Raw genomic sequence first — 20,212 nt, 5'->3', positions numbered from 1 at the left:
ACTGAAAAAAGTGTGGGTTTAGTCAGGATCTGATAATAATTTATTATACTTTAACTGAATGCACTTTATATTACCTTGAGATAGACTATGCTTGAAGGGTAAGCTTGACAAATAGAAGAATGAAATCCAAAACTCAATCTATAAATCCAGGATGGTCATTACCAGCTATAGATGGTACCCAGTGAAGGACAAACCCTAATGAGCAGATTAATGCTCTAGATTCTGATGCCATAAAACATTTTATTTAGAAAATCCCCTAGCCTAATTCTAGGTTGAAGATATTTCCACTCATAATTTTTAAACCACTTCATTAAAGTATGATTGGTATACAAAAAGCTGTAGATATTTGGTGTATACAATTTGATGTGTTTGCAGATAAGTATACACCGTTGAAATTATCATCACTATCAATGCCATTAACCTATCTATCATCTCCAAATATTTCTTCCTAGGCCCTTTGTTGTTGATATTTTGTCCTTACATGGCAGTTAAAGGCATTTAAGATCTACCTTCTTAGCAAATGTTTAAGTAGGCAAGAAAGTATTGTTAATCATAGGCCCTATGTTAGACAGATGTCTAGAACTTATTTATTATGTATAACTCAAACTTGTTCAATACCTCCCTGTTTTCCCTTCTGCCCCGCCTCCTGACAACCACCATTCTACTCTCTGCTTCTATGTATTTAACTAGATGCCACATATAAGTGATCAGTATTTGTGCCTGGCTTATTTTACTTAGGATAATATCCTCCAGGCATATCCGTGTTGTTTCAAGTGGCAGGATCTTCTTCTTCGTAAAGGCTGAATGATATCCCATAATGTGTATATGCCACATTTTCTTTATCCATTCTTCTTTACCTTTATCCATTCTTCTTACCTTCTTTACTTTTAGGTTATATCCACATCTTAGCTATTTTGAAAACTGCTGCAGTGAACATGGGAGTACAGATATCTCTTTGAGATACATATTTCAATTCATTTAGATATATGTACAGAGGTGGGATTGCTTGATCAAATGGTAATTCTATTTTGAAAATTATCAGAAAACACTCTATTGTGTACCAGAGTGGCTACACCAATTTACCTTTTCATCAATACTGTACAAAGGTTCCTTTTACACACATCCTTGCAAACACTTCTTATCCTTTGTTTTTTTTGGTAACCGTCATCCAAAGAAGTGTGAGGTGATAGCTCATTGTGGTTTTACTTCTTTTTCCTTTAGTAATGTTTGCCTTTCCATTAGTGATGGTGAGCATCTTTTCATGTACCTGTCAGCCATTTATATGTCCTCTTTGGAGAAATGTCTATTCAATTTCTCTGCCCATTTTTTGATATTTTGGTGGTGAGTTGTTGTTTTTTTGTCTCTTTATACAATTTGGAGTATTCATAGAAAAGGTGATTTTGGAAGACAAACAATTTTCCATTTGGACAAGAAAATGGCGATCATTTCAAGTTGGTCAAAAGCATTTGTGAAGCATGCAGCTACAAAATCATGCTTCAATATGTTTGCAGTGATGACGAGAGGGAAAAGAAATAGAAAAAGATGAGCTGAAGCCATAGACAGAATCTAAATTATAAGTGATGTCAAATACCATGTGCAGGAAGAGAGTTTTTCAGTTGTTGAACTCAAATAGATAGACTTTCAGGGACCAAAATAGATAAGCTATTATTAGCTTACTCTGAGGGCAATAGGGGACGCACTAGCATTAAAGTGCTAGAATGGCAATAACTTAGGAGTTCAAATGGTGGAGTAGTATGGGACCCTAGCTTGTTTCATCCCTGAAACACAGCTAGATTAACATCAAACAATTTTGAACACCTAGGAAATTGATCTGAGGATTAATGCAACAATGTGCATAATTTGAGCAAGAGATCTTTGCAGGTACCATGTAGAAAGATGAATTTGGGGAGAGAAAATTAATGGTGCTATGGAGGGTAGGGGGCTGTTTTCATGGAGAGAGGACAGAGAGAGAAAGAGAAAGGGGGAGAGAATGCAGTGCATCAGAATCACACAAGAAAAGCATCCCCCTGAAAGTAGCTAGTGAGTGAAAACACTAGCAGGGGACTGACAAGAAATCTGTTCCCCAAAACTACTGAATAGGGGAAAGGAGAGGGTTTCAGTACCACCAGTTTTTTATAAATAGTGGAGTACAGAATCTGAAGTTTGGAGCTCAGTGCCTGGCGGTGCTCTGGCAAGGAAGCAGGGTGAATCCCCTGGTGTAGGCAGTGTGGTCTGAGGGGCCCCTGTACTGCACAAGGAGAATCAATTCCCCTACCTGGAGTGCATTTGGTAGAGGCAATACAGCCCCTCCAAGGGCAAAAGTCCCAGCGGGCCCCAGAGAGCTGCCACATCTACTGGTATAGGAACAAAGACACTAGCTGAGGGCAGCAAACCCTGTGCCCACAATTTACTATAAACTCTGAGTCTGTGCCACTGCAGAGTCCCAACCATTTTCTGGGACAAGTCAGTACCCAGCCATTGGTCAGCGAGACCTTCCCTCAGAGGATCAGCCCAGGTCCCAACTGCAGGGGTCTCTGGAGTGTGGGGTTTTGAAACACAGCCTTAAGATTTTGGAGGGTGGCACCACCTGGCAGGTGGACAGCTAGGAGACAGGGAAAACACAAAGAGCAGACAGAAACCTGAGACAAAGGCGGGGTGGGGGGGGTTGTTCACATATCTGTGAGGGTGTTAGATTCCCTCTCTGGAAACTAGAGAGTGGGGTGAAGCCATTTTCACCACTAACACACCTGCATTAATCAACCCCAGTGAGCTAAGCAGCATCACCAAGTGGAGAATGAAGCTGTTATACCAGGTCTGTCCACCTGTGCCCTCCAGAAATATCTCCCGCAGGGCAAGTCAGCCTGAGACCTAGAGTAGCAGGCCCCTCCCCCAGAAGACCAGCCAAATCCCTTCCACCCATTCAGTCTACAGATCACAGTGTGCCACAGTTTCAGTTCTAGGAGAAACTGGATCTGGCTTCATTTGGGTTTCTTTTTGTTTGTTCATTTTCTTTGCTGTTTGTTTATGTTGGGCTTTTTTATCCCTTTTTCTCTATTCTTTTTCTTTCTTGGCTACAGAAAGAGCAAATATTTTATTCCATTTTATTTTTCTTATTTTATTTTTTTCAATTTTTTCAATTTTAATTTCTTTAAATTTTTTTTCTTTTCTGTTTTTTCTCTTTTCTATCAAGCTTCTCTTAACAAGCAGGCCAAACACACCTGGGTTCCTTTATTTTTGCTTTGTTTTGTTTTTCATTTTTTAATTTTTATTTTTTATTGTATTTTATTAATTTTTTTCTACCTCCAAAATGACAAGACAGGAATTCAGCCCATGAGAAAGAACAAAAAGAAATAATAGCCAGGGATTTAATCAACGCAGGTGTAAGTAAGATTCCTGAGCTCAAATTTAAAACCACGATTATACTCTCAGGTGCAGGACACATAAAAAGCTATTAAAGCATGCAAAAGACAGAAAAATAGCCAAGTGACAAGACAGAAAAATTCCCCTCAAAAGAAAATTCAGGAAGAAATGACAGCCAGAGAATTGCTCAAAACAGATATAAACCATATTACTGAATAAGAATTTAGAATAACAATCATAAGATTAATAGCTAGACTTGAAAAATGCATAGAAGACAGCAAAGAATCTCTTGCTACAAAGTTCAAAAACCTAAGAACTAGTCACAATGAGTTAAGAAATGCTATAAATGAGATGCAAAATAAACTAGATTCAGTGACAATGAGGATGGAAGAAGCAGAGGAGAGAATAGGTGAAAAAGAAGAAAAAATTATGGAAAATGATGAAGCTGAAAAAAAGAGGAAAAGGAAATTACTAGATCCGAGGGGAGAATTACAGAGCTTAGTGATTCCATAAAACAAAGCAATATCCATATCATAGGAATTCCAGAAGAAGAAGAAGTGAAAGGGGCAGGTTTATTTGAACAAATTATAGCTGAGAACTTCCCTAATCTGGCGAAGGAAATAGGCATCCAAGTCCAAGTGGCACAGAGAACTCCCTTCAATATCAACAAATACAGGCCAACACACAACATATCACAGTGAAACTGGCAAAATACAAAGATAAAGAGAGAATTCTAAAAGCAGCTAGGGACAAATGGTCCTTAACCTACAAGGGTAGACACATAAGAATAGTAGCAGATGAAAGAGCCTATTGAGGAAATTGTGTTTCAAGTTGTATATGCATCTGGGTAGTCAGAATAACGCCAAGGCATTCCGGATAGACCTAGAAAGTGCTGGGGGAAAAATGTTCTATTGACGCCCACGAACATAGTTGTAAAATGAATTTTTGCCCAAGTGTTATCTAGGGTGTACCCTGAAAGTAGGGGGAATGTCCACTGAACTGTCTACTGTCCACTGAAACTTGTCAGGCCAGATGGGAGTGGCAGGAAATATTCAATGTGCTGAATAAGAAAAATATACAGCCAAGAATCCTTAATCCAGCAAGGTTGTCATTCAGAATAGAAGTAGAGATAAAGGCATTCCCAGACAAACAAAAACTAAAGGAGTTTGTGACCACTAAACCAGTCTTGTGAGAGATCCTAAGGGGGCTCTGTAAGTGGAAAGCAGCAAAGACTACAAAGGACCAGAGACATCACTACACACACGAAACCTACAGATAACACAATGACAATTTAGTGTCCTTATCTTTGAAAAGTCACTCTGAATGTAGATCGACTAAATCAAAAGACATAGGGTATCAGACATAGGGTATTATATATATATATATATATATATATATATATATATATACACACACACACACACACTTAAATTTACTTATATTTATAATATATATATATAAATATACTTATGCTTTATATATATATATAAATATAATAAAATACACAAGACCCATCTATATGCCGCCTACAAGAGACTCATTTTAGATCTGAGGACACCTGCAGATTGAAAGTGAGGGAATGGAGAACCATCTATCATGCTAATGAAGGCCAAAAGAAAGCCAGAGTAGCCATACTTGTAACAGACAAACTAGATTTTAAAACAAGTTTGTAACAAGAGATGAAGAAGGGCATTAGATCATAATTAGGGGGTTTACCCATCAAGGAGAGCTAACAATTATAAATGTTTATGTTCCCAATGTGGAATAACCCAAATATATAAATCAATTAATCACAAACATAAACAAATGTATTGATGATAATAATAGCTTAATTGTGGGGAACTTTAATACTCTACTTACAGTGGGGACCTGGGTCGTTCGGCCAGTTAAGGGTCCAACTTCAACTCAGCACATAATCTCACGGCTCATGAGTTGAGCCCTGTGTCAGGCTCTGTGCTGACAACTCAGAACCTGGAGCCTGTTTCAGATTCTATCTCTGTCTCTCTCTGCCCTTTCCCTGCTCATGCATTGTCTCTTTCTCTCTCTCAAATATAAATAAACATTTTAAAAATTAAAAAATACTCCATGTACAGCAATGGACAGATCATCTAGGAGGAAAATCAATAAGGAAACAATGTCTCTGAATGACACATTAGACCAGATGGACTTAACAGATATATTCAGAACTTTTCATACAAAATCAGCAGAATACACATTTTTCATGAGTGAACATGGAACATTCTCCAAAATAGATCACATACTGGCTCACAAAACAGCTCTCAACAAGTACAAAAAGATTGAGACCACACATGCATATTTTAAGATCACAATGCTATGAAACTTGAAATCAAACAAAGAAAAAAAATTGGAAAGCCCCCAACATGGAGATTAAAGACCATCCTACTAAAGAATGAATGGATAAACCAGGAAATTAACAAAGAAATAAAAAAATATATAAGGGAGACAATGAAAATGAAAGCACAACAGTCCAAACACTTTGGGATGCAGCAAAGGTAGTCCTAAGAGGAAAATTCATTGCAATTAAAGCCTACCTCAAGAAGCAAGGAGCTGCCCTGGAGTACTGATGCATAGGGGCACTTGTACCCCAATTTTTATAGCAGCACTCTCAACAATAGCCAAATTATGGAAAGAGCCTAAATGTCCATCAATTGATGAATGGATAAAGAAATTGTGGTTTATATACACAATGGAGTACTACGTGGCAATGAGAAAGAATGAAATATGGCCCTTTGTAGCAACATGGATGGAACTGGAGAGTGTTATGCTAAGTGAAATAAGCCATACAGAGAAAGACAGATACCATGTGTTTTCACTCTTATGTGGATCCTGAGAAACTTAACAGAAACCCATGGGGGAGGGGAAGAAAAAAAAAAGGAGGTTAGAGTGGGAGAGAGCCAAAGCATAAGAGACTCTTAAAAACTGAGAACAAACTGAGGGTTGATGGGGGGTGGGAGGGAGGGGAAGGTGGGTGATAGGTATTGAAGAGGGCACCTTTTGGGATGAGCACTGGGTGTTGTATGGAAACCAATTTGACAATAAACTTCATATATTGAAAAAAAAAAAAAAGAAGCAAGGAGGTCCCAAATACAGAACCTAAATTCACACCTACAGGGGCTAGAAAGGCAGCAGTAAATAAAGCCCAAAGCCAGCAGAAGAAGGGAAATAATAAATATTAGAGCAGAAATAAACAGTATAAATCAGAAAAAAAAACAGCAGAAGAGATCAATTAATCTAAGAGCTGGTTTTTTGAAAGGTAAATAAAATTGATAAACCCCTAGCCAGACTTATCAAAAAGAAAAGAGAGAGGACCCAAATAGATATTATCATGAATGAAATAGTAGAGATCACAACAAACACCACAGAAATTCAATTATTAGAGAATACTATGAAAAATTATATGCCAACAAATTGGACAATCTGTAAGAAATGGACAAATTCCTAGACACCTACACACTACCAAAGGTCAATGGGAAGAAATAGAAAATTTGAATAGACCCATAACCAGCAAAGAAATTGAATAGGTTCTCAAAAGTCTCCAAACAAATAAGTATCCTGGGCCAGATGGCTTCCCAAGGGAATTCTACCAGACATTGAAAGCAGAGTTAATACCAATTTTTCTCAAGCTGTTCCAAAAAACAGAAATGGAGGAAAGCTTCCAGATTCATTCTATGAAGCCAGAATTACCTTGATTCCCAAACCAAAGACCCCACTAAAAAGGAGAATTACAGGCCAATATCTCTGATGAACATAGATGCAAAAATTCTCACCAAGATACTAGCAAATCAAATTCAATATTACACTAGAATTATTCACCATGATCAAGTGGGATTCATTCCTGGGCTGCAGGGTTGATCCAATATTTGCAAATCAAACAACGTGATACCCCACATTAATAGAAGAAAAGAATAATATGATCCTGTCAATAGATGCAGAAAAAGAATTTGACAAAATACAGCATCCTTTCTTAATAAAAACCCTCAAGAAAGTCTGGATACAAGGAACATACCCTAACATTATAAAAACTATATATGAAAGCCCCACAGCTAATATCATCCTCAATGTGGAAAAACTGAGAGCTTTCCCTCTGAGATCAGGAATACGACAGAGATGTCCACTCTCACCATCGTTGTTTAACATGGTGTTGGAAGTCCTAGCCTCAGCAATCAGACAATAAAAAAAAAATAAACGGCATCCAGACTGGTAAAAAAGAAGTCAAACTTTCACTCTTCACGGGTGATATGATACTCTACATGGAAAACCTGAGAGATTCAACAAAAAAACTGCTAGAGCTGATACATGAATTCAGTAAAGTTGCAGGATACAAAATCAACATATAGAAATCTGTGGCATTTCTAAACACCAATAATGAAGCAGTATAAAGAGAAATTAGGAAATCAATCCCATTTACCGATTCAATGAAAACAACAAGATACCCAGGAATAAACCTAACCAAAGAAGTTAGAGACCTCTATTCTGAAAATTATAAAACACTAATGAAAAAAAAATTGAAGAGGACACAAAGAAATGGAAAGATATTCCATGCTCATGGATTGGAAAAACAAAATTGTTAAAATGTCTATACTAGCCAAAGGAATCTACACATTTAATGGAATCTCTATCAAAATCCACCAGAATTTTTCACAAAATAGAACAATCCTAAAATATGTATGGAACCACAAAAGACCTCAAAAACCCAAAGCAACATTGAAAAAGAAAAGCAAAGCTGGAGGCATCACAATTCCAGACTTCAAGATATATTACAAAGCTGTAGTGATCAAAACAGTATGGTAATGGAACAAAAATAGACATAGATCAATGGAACAGAATCGAAAACCCAGAAATGAATCACAACTATATGATGAGTTAATCTTTGGCAAAGCAGGAAAGGGTATCCAATGGGGAAAAGACAGTCTCTTTAGCAAATGGTGCTGGGGAAAATGGAGAGCAGCATGCAGAAGATGAAACTGGACCACTTTCTTACTCCATACACAAAAATAAATTCAAAATCTATGAAAGACCTAAGTGTGAGACAGGAAACCATAAAAATCCTACAGAATAAAACAGGCAGCTACTTCTTTCACCTCAGCTGCAGCAACTTCTTACTTGACACGTCTCCAAAGGCAAGAGAAATAAAAGCAAGATGAACTATTGGGACTTCATCAAGATAAAAAGCTTCTGAACAGTGAAGGAAATAATCCACAAAACTAAAAGGAAACTGACAGAATGGGAGAAGATACTTGCAAATGATATATCAGATAAAGGGTTAGTATCCAAAGTCTATAAAGAATTTACCAAACTCAACACTTAAAAAACAAATAACCCAGTTAAGAAATGGGCAGAAGACATGAATAGACACTTCTCCAAAAAAGACATCTGGATGGCTAACAGACACATGAAAAGATGCTCAAAACCATTCATCATCAGGAAAATATAAATCAAAACCACAATGAGATACAACCTCACACCTTTAAAATGTCTAAATTAACAACTCAGGAAACAACAGATGTTGGCAAGGATGTGGAGAGAAGGAAACCCTATTATACTGTTTGTGGAAATTAAAGCTGGTGCAGTCACTCTGGAAAAGAAGTGGTCGTTCCTCAAAAAATTAAAAATAGAACTACCTTACAACCTAGCAATGGCACTACTAGGAATTTATCCAAAGGATACAAAAATGCTGATTTGAAGGGCACATGAACTGCAATGTTTATAAGCAGCACTATCAACAATAGCCAAATTATGGAAAGAGCCAAATGTCCATCGACTGATGAACGGATTACAATGATGTGGTATATGGAGAAGCCAAGATGGCAGAACAGCATGGAAGTTTTCTGTGTGTCTTGCATCCATGAAATACAACCAAATCAACACTAAACCATCCAGCACACCTAGAAAACTGATCTGAGGATTCACGCAACAATCTGCACAACCTGAACCACAGAACTCAGCAGGTACACGGTACAGAGAGGTGAATTGGAGGAGAGAGAAGCTGCAGAGGGCAGGGAGCTGTTTTTGCATGAGAGAAAGGACTGAGATGGTGGGGAGAAGAGTATGGGAAAAGCATCCCCCCCTCAAAAGCAGCTGGAGAAAGAGTGGAAAAGTGGAAACAGCCACAGGGACTTAACAAAAAAGGCAGAAAGGAGAAAGGAGAGGGTTTAAATTCCATTAACACTCTATAAACAGGGCGAGTGCAGAGTCTGAAATGCCGCAGTTTGATACCTGGTGGTGCTCTGGTGAGAAGGGTGAATCCCCAGGAGCAGAGTGAAGTCGAGGGGTCTTCAGGCCACACGGGGAGAGGCGGTTCCCCTGCGGGGAGAACACCTGGTAGAGGCTGTGTGGCTCCCCCAAAGGCAAAGTCCCCAGTGGACCCAGGAGAACAACTACATTCACTTGTTCTGGAAAAAGGTCATTAAGGCTGAAGCCTGGTGCCAGATTTATGTTGCAATTTTCCATAATCCCTGAAACGCTGCTGCTACACAATCGTGCGAACTTTTTCTGGGGCGGGCTGGCACCCACCTGCAGTCTCTGGGCATCAGCTGTGGCACAGTCCCATGAATGTTCCTGGGTGCACCGGCACCTGGCCAATGCTTGGTGAGACCCTCCCCCAGAGTGGCAGAACGGGTCAAAGCCATAGTCCCTCAGAAGTAAGGGTCAGGAAAAACAGCTTCATCTGAGATAAAAACTTAGGAGGGAGGTGCTGCCTGGGGCTTGGTCACAGTGTAAAAGTGGGGAATGTATGGAAGCTGAAGACAAAGGACAACAAATGATGGCTTAATTGCTGCTCAGGGAAAACAGAGTTTCAATACTAGAGACTGGGTAGCCGGGTGACACCATTTTCACCTCTCCCACACATGTGCATATGCCCCTACAAGTGCCACAAAAATCCACCCCAGTAAGCTAAGCAGCGCCATCTAGTGGACAACAGAGCCATTATACCAAGCCCTGCCCAACTGGGCTAACCTTGCTCTCCAGGAACACAAGTCTCTCTGCCTACTTAGTTTATGGACTATAAAGCACTTCACAGTTTGACTTCTAGGGGAAACTGAAGTAATTTCAATCATATATCAGTCTGTTCACCAGTCCATATATTAAATTTTCTTTCTTTTTCTTTTTTCTCTTTTTCATTTCTTTTCTTTTTTCTTGAATATGGAAAAAGAAAAATTTATTTTTATTTTCAGTTTTTATTAAAAATATTTTCCCTAACTTTTTCTACTATATTTTTTACTTTCATGTAATTTTTTTCAAATTCTATTTTACTTCCATCATTACATTTTATTCTACTTCAGTGTATTCATTTTTTCAAATTTTCAAATGGTTTCCTTTTTTTTTCCTTTCCCCTTTTTCTCTAATCTATCAAGCCCCTTTCAACACCAAGACCAAAACACATCTAGGATCTAGCATCATTTATGTGACTTTTGTGTGTGTATTGTCTTTAATTTTTTAATTTTGATTTTAAATTTTATATTTTGATTTTTTTACCCCAATTTGTTTTCTCCCTTCAAAATAATAAAACGAAGGAATTCACCCCAAAAGAAAGAGCAGAAAGCAACGACAGCCAGGGACTTAACCAACACAGATACAAGCAAGATGTCTGAACCAGAATTTAGAATCATGATAATAAGAATACTAACTGGAGTGGAAAATAGATTAGAATCCCTTTCTGCATAGATAAAAGAAGTAAAAGGTAGTCAGCATGAAATAAAAAATGCTATAACTCAGCTGCAATCTTGAATAGCTGCCACAACAGCAAGGATAGATGAGGCAGAGCAGAGAATCAGCGACATGCAGGACAAACTTATGAAGAATAATGAAGCAGAAAAAAAGAGAAAGACTAAGGCAAAAGAGCACGATTTAAGAATTAGAGAAATCAGTGACTCATCAACAAGGAACAACATCAGAATCATAGGAATCCCAGAAGATGAAGAGAGAGAAATAGGGGTAGAAGGGTTATGTGAGCAAATCATAGCAGGAAACTTTCCTAACCTTGGGAAAGACACAGACATCAAAATCCAGGAAGCACAGAGGACTCCCACTAGATTCAACAAAAACCGACCATCAACAAGGCATATCATAGTCAAATTCACAAAATACTAAGGCAAGGAGAGAAACATGAAAGTAGCAAGGGAAAAAAAGTCCTTAACCTATAAGGAAAGACAGATCAGGTTTGCAGATCTATACACAGAAAATTGGCAGGCCAGAAAGGAGTGGCAGGATATATTCAATGTGCTGAATCACAAAAATACAAAGCCAAAAATTCTTTATCCAGCAAGGCTGTCATTCAAAATAGAAGGAGAGATTAAAAGTTTCCCAGACAAACAAAAATTAAAGGAGTTTGTGACCACTAAACCAACCCTGCAAGAAATTTTAAGGGGGACTCTCTGAGGGAAGAAAAGATTAAATAGATACATAGATAGATAGATAGATAGATAGATACACACACACACACCAAAAGCAACAAAGACTAGAAGGGACAAAAGAACACCACCAGCGACTCCAACTGTACAAGCAACATAATGGCAATAAATTCACATCTTTCAGTACTCACTCTAAATGTCAATGGACTCAATGCTCCAATCAAGACATAGCGTAACAGAAAGGATAAGAAAACAAGATCCATCTATATGCTGTTTACAAGAGACCCACTTTAGACCTAAGGACACCTTCATATTGAAAGTAAGGGGATGGAGAACCATCTATCATGCTGATGGTCAACAAAAGAAAGCCAGAGTAGCCATACTTATATCAGATAATCTAGACTTTAAAATAAAGACTATAATAAGAGATGAAGAAGGGCATTATATCATAATTAAAGGGTCTATCCACCAAAAAGACCTAACAATTATAAACATTTATGCTCCAAATGTGAGGGAACCCAAATATATAAAGCAATTAATCACAAACATAAAGAAACTCATTGATAATAATACCATAATAGTAGGGGACTTCAACACCCCACTCACAGCAATGGACAAATCATCTAATCAGAAAATCAACAAAGAAATAATGGCTTTGAATGACACACTGGACCAGATGGACTTAACAGATATATTCAGAACATTTCATCCTAAAGCAGCAGAATACACATTCGTCTCCAGTGCACATGGAACGTTCTCCAGAATAGACCACACAATAGGACACAAATCAGCCCTCAACAAGTGCAAAAAGATCTAGATCATACCGTGCATATTTTCAGACCACAATGCTATGAAACTCAAAATCAACCACAAGAAAAGTTTCTGAAAGGTAACAAATACTTGGAGACTAAAGAACATCGTACTAAATAATAAATGGGCTAACCAAGAAGTCAAAGAGGAAATTAAAAAGTCCATTGAAGCCAATGAAAATGATAACACCACAGCCCAAAACCTGTGCGATGCAGCAAAGGCAGTTATAAACGGAAAGTATATAGCAATCCAGGCCTTCCTAAAAAAGGAAGAAAGGTCTCAGATACACAACCTAACCTTTTACCTTAAAGAGCTTGAAAGAGAACGGCAAATAAAACCCAAAAACAGCAGAAGACAGGAAATAATAAAGATTAGAGCAGAAATCAGTGCTATTGAAACAAACAAACAAAAACAAAACAGTAGAACAGATCAATGAAACCAGAAGCTGGTTCTTTGAAAGAATTAACACAATTGATAAACCAGTAGCCAGTTTGATCAAAAAGAAAAAGGAAAGGACCAAAATAAATAAAATCAAGAATGAAAGAGGAGAGATCACAGCCATAACAGCAGAAATAAAAATAATAATAAGAGAATATTGTAAGCAGTTATATGGCAATAAAATGGGCAATCTGGAAGAAATGGACAAATTCCTAGAAACATATACACTACCAAAACTGAAACAGGAAGAAATAGAAAATTTGAACAGACCCATAACCAGTAAAGAAATTGAATTAGTAATCAAAAACCTCCCAAAAAACAAGAGTCCAGGGCCAGATGGCTTTCCAGGGAAATTCTACCAAACATTTAAGGAAGAGTTAACACCTATTCTCTTGAAGCTGTTCTAAATAATAGAAATGGAAGGAAAACTTCCAAAGTCTTTCTATGAAGCTAGCATTACCTTGATTCCAAAACCAGACAAAGACCCCACTAAAAAGGAGAACTACAGACCAATTTCCCTGAAGAACATGGATGCAAAAATCATCAACAAGATATTAGCCAACTGGATCCAACAATACATTAAAAAAAATTATTCACCACGACCAAGTGGGATTTATACCTGAGATGCAGGGCTGGTTCAATATGTGCAGAACAATCAATGAGATTCATCACATCAATAAAAGAAAGGACAAGAACCATATGGTCCTCTCAATAGATGCAGAGAAAGCATTTGACAAAATAAAGCATCCTTTCTTGATAAAAATCCTAAGAAAGTAGGGATAGAAGGATCATACCTCGAGATCATAAAAGCCATATACAAAAGACACAATGCTAATATCATCCTCAGTGGGGAAAAACTGAGAGCTTTCCCCCTAAGGTCAGGAACAAGACAGGGATGCCCACTCTCACCAGTGTTATTCAACATAGCATTGGAAGTCTTAGCCTCAGCAATCAGACAACACAAAGAAATAAAAGGCATCCAAATAGGCCAGGAAGTCAAACTTTCACTCTTCGCAGATGACATAATACTCTATATGGAAAACCCAAAAGATTCCACCAAAAAACTGCTAGAACTGATTCAAGAATTCAGCAAAGTGGCAGGATATAAAATCAATGCACAGAAATAAGTTGCATTCCTATACACTAACAATGAAGTGACAGAAAGAGAAATCAAGGAATCAATCCCATTTACAATTGCACAAAACACCACAAAATACCTAGGAATAAATCTAACCAAAGAGGTGAAAAATCTATACACTTAAAAACATAGAAAGCTTATGAAAAAAATTTAATAAGACACAAAAAAAGGGAAAAATATTCCATGCTCCTGGATAGGAGGAACAAATATTGTTAAAATAATACTACCCAAAGCAATCTACATATTCAATGTTATCCCTATCAAGATAATGCCAGCATTCTTCACAGAGCTAGAACAAACAATCCTAAAATTTTTATGGAACCAGAAAAGACCCCGAATAGCCAAATCAATCTTGAAAAAGAAAACCAAAGCAGAAGGCATCACAATCCTGGACTTCAAGCTATATTACAAAGTGGTAATCATCAAGACAGTATGGTACTGGCACAAAAACAGACACTCAGATCAATGGAAGAAAATAGAGAACCCAGAAATGGACCCACAAACATATGGCCAACTAATCTTTGACAAAGCAGGAAAGAATATCCAATGGAATAAAGACAGTCTCTTCAGCAAGTGGTGCTGGGAAAACTGGACAGCAACATGCAGAAAAACGAACCTGGACCACTCTTACACCATACACAAAAATAAACTCAAAATGGATAAAAGACCTAAATGTAAGACAGGAAGCCATCAAAATCCTCAAGGAGAAAGCAGGCAAAAACCTCTGTGACCTTGGCCACAGCACCTTCTTACTCAACACATCTCCGGAGGCAAGCGAAACAAGAGCAAAAATGAACTATTAGGACCTCGTCAAAATAAAAACTTCTGCACAGTGAAGGAAACAATCAGCAAAACTAAAAGGTAAACGACAGAATGGGAGAAGATATTTGCAAATGACATATCAGATAAAGGGTTAGTATCCAAAATCTTTAAAGAATTTATTAAGTTCAACACCCAAAAAACAAATAATCCAATGAAGAAATGGGCAAAAGACATGAATAGACACTTCTCCAAAGAAGACATCCAGATAGCAAACTGACATATGAAAAAATGCTCAATATCACTCATCATCAGGGAAACACAAATCACAACCACAATGAGATATCACCTCACACCTGTCAGAATGGCTAACATTAACAACTCAGACAACAACAGATGTTGGCAAGGATGCAGAGAGAAAGGATCTCTTTTGCACTGCTGGTGGGAATCCAAACTGGTGCATCCACTGTGGAAAACAGTGTGGAGGTTCCTCAAAAAATTAAAAATAGAACTACCCTACAACCCAGCAATTGCACTACTAGGTATTTATCCAAGGAATACAGGTATGCTGTTTCAAAGGGGCACATGCACCCCCATGTTTATAGCAGCACTGTCAACAATAGCCAAGGTATGGAAAGAGCCCAAATGTCCATTAATGGATGAATGGATAAAGATGATGTGGTATATATATATACAATGGAGTATTACTCGGCAATCAAAAAGAATGAAATCTTGCCATTTGCAACTATGTTGATGGAACTAGAGGGTGAACGAAATTAGAGAAAGACAAATATCATATAACTTCAGTCATATGAGGACTTTAAGACACAGAACAGATGAACACAAGGGACGAGAAGCAAAAACAATATAAAAACAGGAAGGGGGACAAAACATAAAAGACTCTTAAATATGGAGAACAGAGGGTTACTAGAGGGGTTGTGGGCATTAAGGAATGGGTTAGGGGCATTAAGGAATCTACTCCTGAAATCACTGTTGCACTATATGCTAACTAATTTGGGTGTAAATTAAAAAATGAAATATAATTAAAAAAAAGAAAATGTTGTATATGTATTCAATGGAATACTACTCAGCAGTCAAAAAGAATGAAATCTTGTCATTTGCAACAACATGGATGGAACTGGAGGGTATTATGCTAAGTGAAATAAGTCAGAGAAAGACATGTATCATATGATTTCATTCATATGGGGAATTTGAGAAACTTAGCAGATGACCATAGGGGAAAGGAAGGAAAAATAAGATAAAAACAGAGAAGGAGGCAAACCATAAGAGACTCTTAAATACAGAGAACTGAGGGTCGATGGGTTTGGGGGTTTGGGAGATGTGGGATAAATGGGGTGATGGGTATTAAGGAGGGCATTTGTTGGGATGAGCACTGGGTGATATATGTAAGTGATGAATCACTGGGTTCTACTCCTGAAGCCAAGACTATGCTGTGTGTTAACTAACTTGAGAATAAAATATAATAATAAAAAGCAGACAAAATAATTACCTTAATCTTTTTATTTTTTAAGTTTGTATTTTTATTCCAGTTAGTTAATATACAGTGTAATATTAGTTTCAGGTGTACAATTTCATGATTCAACACTTACATACATCACCCAGTGCTCATCACAAGGGCACTTCTTAATTCGCATCACCTATTTAACTCATCCCTCCACCCACCTACCCTCTGGTAACCATCTGTTTGTTCTCTATAGTTAAGAGTCTGTTTCTTGTCTTTTTTTTTTTTTTTTTGCCCTATGCTCGTTTGTTTTCCTTCTTAAAATATACATATGAGTGAAATCATATGGTATTTGTCTTTGTGACTGATTTACTATGCTTAGCATAATACTCTCTAGCTCCATCCATGTCATTGAAAATGGCAAAATTATATTCTCTTTATGGCAGAGTAATATTCCACATATATGCATGCCACATCTTCTTTATTCATTCATCAGTTGATGGACATTTGGGCTCTTCCCATAATTTGGCTTGGCTATTACTCATAATGCTGCAACAAACACTGAGGTGCATGCATCCCTTCAAATTAATATTTTTGTATTTTGGGTGTAAAAACCTAGTAGTGCAATTGCTGGATTATTCTATTTTTAACTTTTTGAGGAACTTCCATAGTGTTTTCCAGAGTGGCTGCACCAGTTTTCTTTCCTACCAACATTGTAAGGGGGTTCCACTTTTGTAACATCCTTGCCAAGGCTGTTGTTTCTTGTTTTTTAATATTTTTAGAGATGATTCTTCTGAAGAAATAGGAGACACATTCTAGCTGGAAAATAAGTGCTAAAGGTACACAAAGTTTAAAGATTGAGATGATGGAAATATTGGTTTTAAAATAGGTTATCAATCAGAACAAAACCTTATCATTGACAACACAAGTCAGCCAGGGGGAAAAAAGGCTTAATTTGTTTATTTTCATCAGTAATGTGAAGAAGATAGGCAAATAACTTAGATTACACCAACTTAGACTTTGGAAGAAATTACAGAAATATGAAACATGTGCTCCCTTATACTAACACACAAACATTCTGTGGTAACAGCTTTTATATAGGAACAAATCATAAGTATTCATGCATCTGAGGGGCTGATTATGAATAAATAATTTAGGCAAATAGCAGCATTGGTCAGCTGTGACATGCTTTGGTTATTCCCTATCCTTACAGAATGTTCTAAGACTGAGAACAATTCTGTTCCTCTCCAGCATGAGAATGATGCCTATGTATGTAGCTAAGCTAAAGGCCAAGGACAGCATTTAAGAGCACACCTGATGCAAACCATATATATTCCAAGGTAATGGGTGCTATGACCATTATTTCCTTGGGCTAAGGATGAAGGGAATGTAGACCCAAGCATCGGTACTATTTCTGTCATTTTCTTCATAACCACAACCTAATATACAAGCATCTATCATTTTAGCTATCTAAATGCCTTTGGTAAATATTTATTAATTCTGTTGAATCATGTTCATGGCTAGATAGAAATGAAATAAAAAGAGTATAAATCACTAAATTTTAGAAATTTCAAGCACATGGTTTATATCAGAGATAAGAATCAAAATTCAGTAAAGGATCTTGCAATTAATCGATTGTCATCAATATGTGGAATATTTAGGGACAGTAGGGTGGTTCAGTTGGTTAAGTGTCTGACTCTTGATTTTGGCTCAGGTCATGATCTCACAGTCATGGGATCCAGCCACACATTGGGCCTCCATGTGGGGTTTGGACCCTGTCATGATTCTCTCTCCTTCCCTCTCTCTCTCTGAGGTTCCCTGCCCCCCATCTCTCTCTCTCAAATTACAGAAATAAACATTTTCAAAACATATATGTGGGATATTTAGGGAGAGATAGTTTTGCACATCCAAGTAAAATGTGGCCTAGAAAATAGATTTCTGTTTTGCTAGGGATGTACAAAGGGGAAGTGACATCTGCCAGAGACGCAGCACTACAACCCTATGGATGTCACATTGGCAAGAATGAAGACGATGATTCTCTGAAGACTTCCATGCCAAGGCCATATAATTTTTTTATCTTGATACTTTCATTCTGCACATTGTCTCCCTCAGAGCCTGGTGGACCTGCTTGTTCCGCAGAGTGTAGATGACAGGATTCAACAGCGGGGTCACCACTGTGTTCACAAGGGCAGCCTCCCTGTTGGAGTCCAGCTTGTTCATTTGCTTTGGTTTCACGTATATAAAGACACAGCTGCCGTATATCATGGAGAGGACAATGAGGTGAGAGGAGCAGGTGGAAAAAGCTTTCTGTCGCTCCTTGGCTGATGGGAGTCGCACAATTGTGACTACTATGTTGCTGTATGCGATGACGGTTATGATAAGGGATGTCAAAAGGATCAACAAAGCAAGGACAAAGACCAACATTTCAACAGACCTTGTATCAGAACAGGAGAGATGAATCAGGGCACCAAGGTCACAGAAGAAGTGGGGAATGACATGGGGGCCACAGAAAGATAACTGGGAAACCTTTACTACCAGACTAGTGATGAGAGTGAAGGCCAAAGTGAAGCAGGCAGTGACCAAGAGGAAGCAAGTCTTGAGGTTCATGATGGTTGGGTAATGCAGAGGCTTGCAAATGGCCATGTACCGATCCACAGACATCACTGCTATGAGGAGGAAACCTGCTGCTCCCAGATAGACAAACACAAAGGCTTGTATGAAACAGGCAAGAAAGGAAATGGTTTGCCGGCCTAAAAGAAAGATGACCAGCAACTTAGGAATAACAGCACTTATGAAACAACACTCAAAGAAGGAGAAAATGCTGAGGAAAAAGTACATAGGTGTCTGGAGCCGGGAGTCAGCACAGATGATGGTGACTATGACAGCATTGCCTGTAATGGATGCCAGGTAGGCCAGCAGGTGCACCAGGAAGAGGACCTTTCCCAGGTGTTGGATGGCAGGAAACCCCTCCAAGGTGAATTCTTGGACGGTGGTCCCGTTCCCCATTTCCATGGGCATCTCTTTCCACAGCATCATCCCTGCTGGTCTTAACCCAAAATCAGCAACCACAAGCTTTTAGAGGAGCATGCTTAAGGTATTTGCCTATCCAAGAAGGTGGCTAGACCGATGGCTAAGTAGTTTAGTCAATTGGTTCTTGAATCAGATGGACCTGAATTCAATACTAGTTCAACAGTGTGTTCTAACCCCTGAGATGGGTCATCTTTGGAAAGTTAGCTAACCTTGTGAACTTCATTTTCACCCTCAGCAAAATGAAACTGATAAGATCTACCTGTTCATGTTCTTGTGAGAATTAAAGCGTGTAACTCACTTGATATATGATGCTAATGTTTCCTGTTGCTCCTCAAGTCTAACTGTAATGCTATGATCTTTAATATAATGCTTAAATATAGCATCAGCCATAGGCAGGGTTATTGACATTTTTGTAGTTATATATTTTATTGTTTTTAATGATATTATCAGTTTGTAAGTAAACATAAGAGTAATGTTAGTAACATTCCCTTTGAATATCCCTTTTAATAATGCAACACATTCTGTTGTCCAAGCTGTCATCATCATCATCTGTTGAGGATATATGCTTGTTCTGTGTTGGGTCATTGAAATTCAGTATTTCTATGACTCTTCACAATAACCATGAACCCCTTATTTTATAGAAGCAGAAACTGAGGTTTAGAGAGTTCTAGAGAACTTGGGTCACATAGCTGGGACTTTAGCCAGAATACCTGACTCCAGAGTACCTGCTGTTTCCAAATGCGGTGACAAAACATTTTAAAATGGGAGTAAATTTATTGTTGATGATTTCTTAACCTTAAGTGAAAGATTAGCTTCATAGCTTACTTGTTTCTACCCTTAGTT

At 37.9% G+C, this 20,212-nt stretch overlaps 1 protein-coding gene across 1 annotated transcript; it reads right to left on the bottom strand.

Moving 5' to 3' along the window:
• Positions 1 to 18,412: 18,412 nt before the first annotated feature.
• LOC124506684 (olfactory receptor 6C74-like) lies at positions 18,413 to 19,375 on the bottom strand. Its single transcript, XM_047072639.1, has one exon. It carries the CDS (start codon positions 19,373 to 19,375, stop codon positions 18,413 to 18,415), a length of 963 nt encoding a protein of 320 aa, XP_046928595.1.
• Between the last annotated feature and the right edge of the window lie 837 nt (positions 19,376 to 20,212).

Source organism: Lynx rufus, unplaced genomic scaffold (assembly GCF_022079265.1).
Source record: "Lynx rufus isolate CCGP_SWC_20201006 ecotype Redwood Valley unplaced genomic scaffold, mLynRuf1.p SCAF_11, whole genome shotgun sequence".
NCBI lineage: Eukaryota > Metazoa > Chordata > Mammalia > Carnivora > Felidae > Lynx > Lynx rufus.
The sequence above is the reverse complement of the archived record's forward strand: the minus strand, read 5'-3'. Positions and strand labels throughout refer to the sequence as shown.

Coding starts and splice junctions, on each gene's coding strand:
- LOC124506684 (XM_047072639.1), bottom strand. CDS start 19,375: ATGATGCTGTGGAAAGAGATGCCCATGGAAATGGGGAACGGGACCACC.